The sequence below is a fragment of the Nematolebias whitei genome, chromosome 12 (assembly GCF_014905685.2).
Source record: "Nematolebias whitei isolate Nwh7 chromosome 12, NemWhi1, whole genome shotgun sequence".
NCBI classification, from domain to species: domain Eukaryota; kingdom Metazoa; phylum Chordata; class Actinopteri; order Cyprinodontiformes; family Rivulidae; genus Nematolebias; species Nematolebias whitei.
In genome coordinates this window covers 20917983-20929543 of record NC_056509.1, presented here as the reverse complement: position 1 = coordinate 20929543, position 11561 = coordinate 20917983, and the positions used below count along the sequence as shown (strand labels likewise).

Sequence of the window (11561 nt, the reverse complement as noted above, 5' to 3'; positions counted from 1 at the left end):
TATATTAGTGTATATGTGTGTATGTATAAAGGCTTTATAAATCCTGCCCGCACTCTTGCAATGTTCTAAACAATGTGTCTAAACTCTAAATGCTCTAAAAGAGCACAGAATGTCATGATCTCTGCTCTCTGCCATGCTGGAATCACACTCATCACTTCCCATTCTCCCTCCTTCTGTGGAAATAAACAAATTAAATTTAAATACTGTAATATTTTAAACAATCCATATTACAGTATTTAAATTTACATTGTATAGAAGAGAAGGCAGCTGGACAGACGCAGCATGGAGCAGAAATGTACTTCTTGATCAATTACACTTTATCAACTGAACGTAGAAGTTCTAAAATAATGAAAAATAACTTTTAACACTTATATTTTGTGATTATGACGATTTTACAATGTGACATACTTTGAATTTTAAGTTGGAAGACAAGAGTCAATCAGTGCAGCTGTACAGCAAAGGGTTAACCCTTCACAAAGCTGCTGCAACAGGAGGAGAAAGGTGGGGGTGTCAGAGAGCCACAGGTGGCAGAGAGTGGAGATCATGACAGGCTGCAGGAGGGAGCTTCTCCCTGCACCTAATGATTTAGCAGGTGATAAATCCATCCATCCATTATCTTTACCCACTTCTTCCATTTTTGGGTCACGGGGGTCGTCAGTGCCCATGTCCAGCAATCACTGTGCGAGGGGCGGGGGACACCCTGGACGGGTCTCCAGTCCATCACATGGACACATAAAGACAAACAACCATTCACTCTCTCACTCACATCTAGGGACAATTTAGAGTTACCAATCAGTCTAACATGCATGTTTTTGGTCTGTGGGAGGAAACCGGAGCACCCAGAGAAAACCCACGCATGCACGGAGAGAACATGCAAACTCTACCCAGAAAGCCCCCTGGACCAGGATTTGAACCAGGGACCTGCTCGCTGAGAGGCTGCAGCTCTACCAGTTGCGCCACTGTGCTGCAGGTGTTAAATCATTTAAAATAATTTATTTTAAATAAACAATCCATTCCACTTGTGCGGCTCATCCATCAGTCAGCCATTTGAGTGTCGTCCAATCTTACTTTGAAAAACCGCGAAAGAGCGAGTTTGCGAAAGTCGAATCACGAAATAGCGAGGGACTACTGTAAGCTGTTTTATCATGGTGTGTATAGAAAGAAAAAGTAAGAAGGGGTTGTCCTGAAGGAGGAGTTGGCAAAGAATGTAGTAGAGATGAAAACAGTGTCAGATAGGGGGATGTGTCTGAAGGTAGATGTATAAGGTCTGATTCTAAAAGTTGTCAGTGGTTAAGCTCCACAGTTTGAATGTGATGTGGAGGAGAAAGATAAAATTTGGAAGTATGAAGAAGGGGAAGTTAGTAGGATCTGATGACATACAGTGGAGGTTTGGGAATGTCTTGGAGAGATGGCAGTGAGATTTTTGACTCTAATTTTCAATTGTATCTTTGAGGGTGAGAAAATGCCTGACGAATAGAGAAGTGTGCATGTGCCCATTTTTAAGAACAAGGGTGATGTACAGAGTTGTAGCAACTACAGGGGAATGAAGTTGATGAGCCACACGATGAAGATCTGGGAGAGAGTTGTGGAAGCAAGACTTAGATGAGAGGTGACTATTTGTGAGCAGCATGGTTTCATGCCAAGAAAGCGCACCACAGATGTCATCTTTGCTTTGAGGATGCTGATGGAGAAGTACAGAGAGGGTCAGAAAGAACTCCATTGTGTCTTTGTGGATTTAGAAAAAGCAAATGACAGGGTGATGAGAGGAGGAGGTGTGGTATTGTATGAGTAAATCTGGAGTGGCAGAAAAGGATGTTAGACTGGTACAGGACATGTATGAGGACAGCAGGACAGTGGTGAGATGTGCTGTAGGAGTGATGGATATCGTCAAGGTGGATGTGAGAGTGCATCAAGGATCAGCTCTGAGCCCCTTCTTGTTTGCTCTGGTGATGGACCGACTAACAGATGAGGTCAGGCAGGAATCCTTGTGGACTATGATGTTTGCAGATGACATTGTGATCTGTGGTGAGAACAGGGAACAGGTGGAAGAGAACTTGGAGAGGTGGAGGTATGCACTTGAAAAAAGAGGAATGAAAGTCAGCCTTAGTAAGACAGAGTACATGTGTGTGAATGAGAGGGAGGCCGGTGGAACAGTGAGGCTACAAGTAGCAGAGGTCACAAAGGTGCAGGACTTCAAGTACTTGGGGTCCACTGTCCAGGAAAATGGGGAGTGTGGTAAAGAGGTGAACAAGAGAGTCCAGGCAGGATGGAGTGGATGGAGAAAAGATTCAGGCGTGATTTGTGATAAATAGGTATCAGCAAAGGTCAAAAGAAAAGTTTACAAGACAGTGGTGAGACCAGCTATACTGCTTGGTCTGGAGACAGAGACATGGACAAAAAGACAGAAGAAAGAACTGGAAGTGGCAGAAATTAAGATGTTGAGGTTCTCCTTAGGAGTGACAAGGATGGGTTAGATTAGGAATGAGATCATCAGAGGTACAGCACAGGTTGAACAACTGGGAGATAAAGTTAGAGAGGCCAGACTGAGATGGTTTGGACATGTCCAGAGGAGGGACAGTGGGTATATTGGTAGGAGGATGTGAGAAATGCAGCTGCCAGGAAAAAGACAAAGAGGAGATAAGTGGATGCAGTTAGAGAGGACATGGAGGTAGTTGGAGTGAGGACAGAAGATGCAGAGGACAGAGTGAGATGGAGGAGGATGACCAACTGTGGAGAACCCTGAAAAGCGAAAAGCTGGAAAAAAAAGAAGAACAGCATTCTGGTTCAAAATCAATTTTATTCAGACTTGTTCAGTTTAGATGGTACTTAGCTAACTGGTATCATAAAACCTTCCAGTCATGGCAGTCTTATCCATCTGTCAATCCACTTTCCTTTTTCATTTTGGGTCTCAGAGCTGGTGTCTATCCTCAGCACAGCAGTTACTCTGTGAGAGGTGGGGGACATCCTGGACAGATGTTCAGTCCATGACAGGAACTCATAAAGACAAAGAACTATTCACTCTCTCACTCACACCTAGAGTCAATTTAAAGTTTCCAATTAGCCTAAAATACATGTCTTTGGTCTGTGGGAGTATTTGGAGAAAACACACGCCTGTTCAGAGAAAACATGCTAACTTCATGCAGAAAAGCTAAAAGAGGAAGCTGCAGCCTTCTCACTGAGAGGCGATAGATCTAATGACTGCTCTGTTATCCTGCTACTTGCTTATTTATCTGCATTTTTAGTCATGTGGTAAAAAATATGTGATAAACAATAGACCGGAGGTCCTTGTGACCTTCTGTCTTGCATGTTTTAGTTGTTTCTCTGCTTTAGCACACTTGGTTTAGCAGAAGCCTATCAATGCCTCATGCCTTTCAGTTGGGAAACCTCTAAAACCTCTATAGTAGACAGTTTCTAATTATTGAATCATTGTTTTAGCATTTGTTAACACTTTTTTCACTCATTCATTCAGGGGGATTTTCAACACAGGCTTGACAGTTTTTCCTGCTCTGAGCAACATCCACTCAAATTATATGAACTTCATTCTGTAAGTTGTCCGTTTGCCCAAACTACCATTCATAACATTTAGCAACAGTGTGTAATTGTGTGTGTATCTTCTCAGCTTCTACATGTTTGGGTGAAAAGGGTTAAAACATCAAAATGCATTTGTCTCATTTGATTTTGGTGAATTATTGAAAAATTATTTAGTCGTCCCTCTGCATCTGTCCAGTAAAAAAACAACAAAAAAACTAACATATATTTACATAACTTTCATTTCTTCTCTGTCCTGTCGTCCTTTGCAGGGAAATAATTGATCACCCCTTCATCACTGAGGTTCCTGCCAACTCGTTTCATGGCATCACAAGTGAAGTGTTGACAGTGTGAGATAAATACGCACTTATATTCATTTAAAACACAAATTGGACACAAGTACTTATAAAGCACATGTTTGCAACCTGCTGCTTTGGAGCCACGTGTGACTTTTCAGACCTTCTGTAGTTGATTCTTGTAAACTGGACAAAACATAACATGAAACTGAGTAATATTTATATTTAAATTGGCAACAGGAAATATTACTTTTAGCAGTTTTCCAATCCTAAAATGTTCATTAAGTCTGTAGTGAGCAATGTATGAGTTGAAAAGGAGGTGCCGTGGATGCAGTCCCGTCTCCCTCTCGGCTGTGCTCGAGTGCCTGACCACTGAGATCCTGGAAACACGTCTCGTGACAGCAGAAGGATTGGATCGTCCCCCAGCACCTGCAGCTGGCTGTCCACAGTGACAAGGAGCTCGGCAGGCTGCTGGGAGGAGCGATCGTCGCTCTGGGAGGAGTTCTGCCCAGCATTCGGGCGATCCTTCAGCCCGGAGGAACCAAGAGGCCATCCGAGCTTGGTGGATGGATCGGACGTCATCTACAGCCAGTTTCTTTGGATCCACTGTGGGACGGACTTTTATCAGAGATCCTTCCTGCCTACAGCCATCAGTATCTATAACGTCTCTTAATGAAGTGTGGATAATGAGTTTACAACATTTATTTCCCTTTGGGATTAATAAAGTATTTTTGAATTGAATTGAATTAATACATCTGCAGCAGAATGATCCTAATGATTAAGTGTTTGGGCTGTTTTGGGCTCAATAAATATAAACACTTTGTGTCAATTCTATTTAGAATCAAACATGGTAAAAATGTCTATTTCAGGTTGCAGACGTGTTATAAAGAAAACAAATGCAGATCAGTAAAATGATGTATTAGTGCTGTAACATTTCTTTGTCACAGCATTCTTTATTTTTACACTCACCCAAAACCTTAAAATAGCCTCATTGAGAAATACTCAACATGACCTCACTTTGAAAGCATGTCTCCATTTTACCTTCAATCATTTGTATTTTAACACAAGTTGTAAAATTTAGAATAATACATTTTGAGTTTGCATGTGTGTGTTTTGGTCAGTGGAAGCGCAAGAATTGAGTTAGATATTTATTTAAAAAGCCACAAAGTTAAACACAAACAGACAAAGTCTCACAAACGATATAGGTCCCTCTTAGCTTTCATTGTTTATTAAAAAAAGATATGATGGATCAGTTTATGGAAACTATTTAACTGGTAAAATCTTACAGTTTAACATTTTTATTATTATTATTCTTTCTTTCAGCATGCTGTATGGAAATGGCTTCAGAGAAATCCAGCATCACGCCTTTAATGGGACAAAGTTAGACCAAGTGTAGGTATTTCTCCCACATGACCTGGAACATTCTTTTGAATTAATTTGCTGTGTCATGCAACAGTGAATTAAATTAAAGGCAGTTAAAACATTTATTTGTAAGAGTGAGAAAGTCAACAGCATTCTGATAAAACCAGGTGAAAGCTCGAGTGTTTTTTGTTTGTTTTTTGTGAAAGGGGTAGGTCGTGAATGTATTAACCTTCCTCCTTTTTTTGTCATAAAGTTGAAGGGTAACTGTAGCAGTGTTTACATGCGCAAAATTCTTTGATCGGGTTGAAATGTATTCGGATTTAATAATCCAAATGTATCATTTACATGGGCACAATCTGTTCATGACGAGCGTTTACATGCAGTAGACTTTTGTTCAGAACAGAAGTACTGACATGCGCAGAGTGGTAAACTCTCCTTAAAAAACACAGAAGAAGAAGTTCTACTTCTGTGATGAACGTAAACAAACCTGAGTGCCCAAAATGGACCCGTGAGCTACAGGTAATACAGATCATTTTGAGCTCTTTCAAAGTTTCTAGTAGAAATGTTGTGTCGCTCACCGACCAGTTTTGCTTCCCCGACATGCTAATATTATTAGCATTAGCCAGGCGGACATGACATAGGTCGCACATGTGCAGTCAGGTCAGGTTTTCACGATCGGAAAAAAATGAACAGATTAAGTGTTTACATGCGCACCTTTCGGATTATGAATCGGCATTAACCACCCGTCTCTGATTACACATTCTTTCGGATCGAGCTGAATCAACAAAAAATAATCTGAATGGGGCGTTTACGTGATGCATTTTTATTTCGAATGGCCGTTTAATCTGATTACTTATGTCCATGTAAACATAGCTACAGGTGATTTTTCTTTTAGACCAAGTTTTCTGTGAACTGTCTCTGTTGTTACAGTGATTGTATTTTGGTGGGATAAATCTACTGTAAGGTTTAGCTCTATACCCAGATAGTATACAACCAAGAACAACGACTTCAGGGCCAGGAGAAAGTTAACAGTTTCTTTACAATGAGTAAATAATTATGAACAGTATGAAGGATCATAAGGGTGGGACTGGAACCTTGGAGAGTAAGAGACCATGTTAGTTGGAGGTTTCTTCTTGATTGGTTTTGATGTTCAGGTTTATCCTTACTGTAAGTTGGCAGAGCTGTCATAGAGGCAAAATACCAAAAGGTTCCACTGGCGCGGAGTGAAAAAGTTCCAAGAGGTCTTATCCAAAAATTGGGTAAGCGGTGGAAGGCAAGGAATTGCTAGAGAGATCACGAGGAGGCTCAGGAGACAACCGGGAAAGTCCAAGGCTCAGGAGGATCACAGGAGTCAAGCTACAACTCAGAGGATCAAAGATTAGATTTCACAATACACTGAGAGTAAAGTAAAGGCCAGGAACACAGCTACCAATTGGTAGATAATGCACCAGCGGCAGCTAGCAGTCATCATCTACCTTAAGTACTCCTGCAGCTCATTAAATTACTGGTCCTCAGGTGTGGTTCTGTTGGCGCCCTCTAGTGTAGGAGAGCTGCAAGGGAAAAAGCTGGAACTCCTACATCTACAAAAGGACGAGTTGTCAAAGAGAATCCTCAGTTGGTGAACAAAAATCAGTGCACAAATTATGGAGCTGTTTAAAAGCAGGAAATTAGGATTGCAGGACTGTTATGTTTTGTCCACAACTATGCAAAGTACTGAAAAATACTTAGAAATCCTAAAGGATTTCAGTGACCAAAGGACAGGGCATAAGGCCCAGCTCGTACTGAATAAAATCCCCACTTTGACTTAAAGAAAAAATTGCTAAAATAAGGATAGTGTTACAAAGGGAGCTGATTGCGAGCCTCGAGCCACTTTAGCCAGCTGTTGCTAGCTGTGGGCCTCAAGCCTCCTCTCAGACCCCAGATCCGCCCCCAGCTCACGCTGTCCCCCCGGCTTGGACCTCCCTCAGAAGCGGCAACTCATACTATTAATAAATCAAGGAAACGTGAATTCAGTTTTACCAACTGTATTAAATCAAGGCAGGAAAAGGTTACAGTTTACAGCGCTAGCCGGTCCGGTACATGACGTGAGATCAGGAACCGGAAGGGGCAGATGTGCCGTGGCATTACAGATTTATAGGGCCTAGACTCCTCCTTTGCAGAAGGGGAGCACAACCTATCACGTGTATGAGAAGGAGGGACTAAGTGTGATCTCAACAGATCATATCTGGTTTGACGTGAAAGGAAAAAATGAGACTGTGAATAAAAAGCCTTTCTGCGTGATGTAGCGAGTAAAATAAACTATTCCTTGAAGGATACTGAATCCCTGGGAAACTTTTTAGAGTTGCTGGCCCCGTTTAAACCAGTCAGAACCAGGTCATAATTCCATTTTAATCCCGTCTCTGAGCAGATCAAAAACCCAGGGTAAGTACAGATAAAAATACTAACAATAGTCTTTGCTAGGTCTTGGGTTTCAGGTGCATTTTAAAAACATAGCTCCATCACACATTTAAGCCAAACATGGTTCTTTACAAGTCTTCTGTAGAGAGGCTGTGGTGATTTGTCATCATAATAGCAGCATATGCACAATGTGGCTCATGAGAAGTGGTGTAACTGTTGTGAAGACTATAAAACAGGTATTTTTATAAGATGTGTTGGTTGTGGAGCGTGTATGGGGCATTCTCTAGGTTGAAGAGGCCTAAGCTAAAGGTTCTTCATATAGCACTACTTTAAAAACATCAAGAACTGATGAAACCTCATTGGCAAGAATATACTTTGAGAAACCTTTGGCCCTCTACTGTTCCAGGTTACATTTACAAATTGCACCTAAAACTTAACTTCTCAACAATCAAAGACTTTAGTTACCTTGTACCGAGGCTGTGGTAGTTTCTTTGGACTGAGAGCAATCTGGACTGTACCAGGATACACAGAAAGAAATGTGTTTGTAATTAAAAATAATTTGTCTTCCAGTTTCTTTATTTTACAAGAAATGAAATCCTTGTAAGGCAAATAGGGTCATTATGGGGTACGGATTTATACTGGGAAATGTCTGGTTGGTTTGTGATGACAGCCTTAATATAGAAACCCATCAATACGCTATCTTTTTTTTTTGCAAGAAAATCTAAAATCCCAACTGTTTGCTGCAAATGAAGATTCGGGTTCTGAACTGATCTACCTGGTTCTGCAATATTAAGTCTTGCTTTCAGGAAGAATGGGACCAAAATATTTATTTGGTGTTTTGCTCAACTGAAGGCCTAAAATTCAGAATGGTTGTGTAAAAAAGGGAACGCTAAGCTGAGAAGAAAAACTTGAAATATCGTGGGTACTGTCTGCAGTGAGACAAAAGTCTAAATAAATGGAGAAATTACTGCCCTCTATGAAAGTACTACTTTTTGAATCAGGGTTTTAGTCCATTTGGATATCTTCTATCCTCTCTCAGATTACATTACACATCATGTTGCCGAGGTTAAACTATTTCTGACGTCTGGGATGTGTGTTCCTTTACCCAAAATTGCACCACAAAAGCAAAGGGATCACAGTCGGTTCTCTTTGGGTCGTTTCATGTATGCACATGAACGCCCAGGTCCAGCTCTTGATTAGTAAGTTGGAAATTTCATGGAAAAAAAAAAACCTCCAAGAGTGAATAACAGGAAGTCTGGTTTAAGAGTTCTTCTCTATCATACATTCGGTGAAACTGGTTGCAAGAGTTTGTAGAAATCAGTGTAATGAAGAGTTCATTCAACAAATGTAAGTCTCAGAGAAGAGAACAAGGAAACATTCCTTATTTTTGTCGCAACATGTTTTTATTTCCTCATCTTTTCACACTCGAGTCCAGAAACCCAAATGTTTAAGATATGAGGCATATCAAATTAGGACCCCTTGCTCCTTTTACACCTACACTCTCTTCATGTCTTAAAAAAAAACCCTAATCAAGCCATTGGTCTATGACTAGTGAGTCTTACCACACGGGTGTTTGTGTTGGCACCTGATTTCCTCTGAGAGAAGAACTGATCCCAGTTCAGCCTGACCAAGACAAACACACCCCTCACCGGTCTATTATTCCTATTAGATTTAAGGGATTTGGGGAGATGTGCACAAGGGTGTGCCCTGTTTAAGGACTACACCTTTATGGTTTATCCCGCCTAATTTGAATCAACAATTTACAGTAAGTGAGACCTTTTTTCTGTCATGTTCCACCCCTTTAATGAGAAAATAAATCACAGGAATGTGCAGTGATGAGGCTTTTGAAAATATTTTACCATGCCTCGCCTCTGTAAGTCTAACAGGATATCGTTTCCTTTAAGGAACCTTATATTTGTGCTGTCTTTGTCCAGGGACCTTCACAGGAATAGGTATTTGACCAGGGTGGATAACAAGGCGTTTGCAGGAACCATCAGCGGCCCCATGCTTCTGTAAGTATCAGTTTGAGACGTTTAGCCATTGTTATTTTCTGCTGGGTGGTAAAACAAATTGCAAAAACATTCCCCAAGCAGTCATACTTGGCTTGAGGTGAAAAGCTTGCTGTGTAAAAAAAAAAAGGGTACATGGGAAAAGTGCAATGGAGTTTGGAGAAAACATGACTTACACACAGGGCTGTTAGCAGAACTCTTGTAGGACTGTGTAGTTGTTTGAAGTTCTCAGTTTAAATTGTTCATTGTGGTCAATTGATTCATGGCAGATTTTCTTGTATTTAATTAATAGTTTTGCTTAACATTGTTTTAATCTATCATCTTTCTTTTACAGTTCTGTTTGGAGCAGTAGGGCCATTTTATTTGACACACTAACCCTAACCTACATATGGGCGCTTAATATTCAGGTCTAAGTAGGCAGGTCTCTCTTGAAAAAGACATTTTCAATCTCAATGAGATCTACCTGGTTAAATAAACGTTTAATAATAATAGTTATGAAAGTGGCATAAGTAAAGTCCTGTAAACCCAAGTTGTATAACTGCTTGGAAATAAAAATGTTTTGGTTCTGATTCTAAGCACGTTGGTGGAAGCATCATGCTGTGGATTTACTAAGGAAAAAAATACCATAATTTTCGCTGTATAAGTCGCAGTTTTGTGCATAAATTAGCATGCCTGCGACTTACACAGTGAAACGACATATTTACGTTTTTTTCTCCATATTTATAACCCACAATTTTTGGCTGAGATTTGACAATTTCATTCATTCTAACATGGAAAATATAAAACACTACCATTTTTAGCCACTAAAGGGCCTTTGAATAATATAGCAAGCCAAGTGTCTCATGAATAGGTAAAAGTGGCTATTAATGAGACACTTGACTTGCCATACCAAGCCACCTTCGTCTCGCTCTGGAACTCCTGGAGCAAATGCCAAATCAGCTGCATTTCGCTGCATCGCCCAGGTGAAACGCAGCTGATTTGACCATTAAAGTGCAATTATTAAGGAAAAGGTCAACTGAGACACACATTTACTATAATGTCAAGCAAACAAATAATTGTTTTTAGGTGGTTATCTTGTTAAATTTCAAAAAAATATACAATGAGTTGTCCCTCTGCGTGCTCCCGCAGCCGAGGATCGGCTTTTTAAATGCAGCTGATTTGACCATTAAAGTCCTTTTATTAAGTAAAAGTTAAACTGAGACACATCTTTGCTATAATTTCAAGCAAACGAATACCGTATTTTCTGCCGTACCCGTCACACCGCCCTATAAGTTGCATCAGTCCAAATATGTCTAAAAAAGTGGAAAAATCCATAAATAAGTCGCTTCGCTTTAGGGTCAAATCAGCTGCATTTCAAAAGCCGATATGCAGAATTAAACGCGTGCACGTGACGAGTCGCTGTGCAAATTTAACAAGATAACCACCTAAAAACAATTACTTGTTTGCTTGAAATTATAGTAAAGGTGTGTCTCAGTCTAACTTTTGCTTAATAAATGCACTTTGAAGGTCAAATCAGCTGTATTTCAAAACCCAATTTGCATAAGCGGGCATGCTCATGGGCCCAGGGTGAGGCGAATGAGGGTGGGGGCAGGTGTGGGTGCTTCACCTTCACCTCCCACATTTTTGATGTTGTCGGTACCGGTGCTTGAACCGGCGATCTTCCGATCGCAGGCCCACCTTCTCTAACCTCTGTGCCACCACTCCCCTATCCCCAGAATGAAGGTGGCAGGCTATGGCAAGCCGATTGTGTCATTAATAGCTGATGAATATTCTAAGTCATCCAGGACATGATGCATTCATAAATGTTAAAGACAAAAACAATAAAGTATAATAAACAAAGTCCAGTTGTTTTTGTCTTGAACTTTTTTGAATTTGTCATTATGCCACTTTTATCTATTACATGTTACAACGACAAGCCTTAGTACTACTACTACTACTACTACTACTACTACTACTACTACTACTACTA

At 40.5% G+C, this 11561-nt stretch overlaps 2 protein-coding genes across 2 annotated transcripts in view; one reads left to right on the top strand and one right to left on the bottom strand.

Moving 5' to 3' along the window:
• LOC119418448 (forkhead box protein N3) overlaps nt 1-11561 on the bottom strand; it is a 203843-nt gene that overhangs the window by 32511 nt on the left and 159771 nt on the right. The window lies entirely within an intron of this gene.
• The window catches only part of tshr (thyroid stimulating hormone receptor), a 50909-nt gene that overhangs the window by 28664 nt on the left and 10684 nt on the right, over nt 1-11561 (top strand). The window contains exons 5-8 of the mRNA XM_037685689.1: nt 3470-3544; nt 3801-3878; nt 5148-5216; nt 9518-9595. Of these exons, the coding sequence (XP_037541617.1) occupies nt 3470-3544; nt 3801-3878; nt 5148-5216; nt 9518-9595 (300 nt within the window). The remainder of the gene's footprint in view (nt 1-3469; nt 3545-3800; nt 3879-5147; nt 5217-9517; nt 9596-11561) is intronic.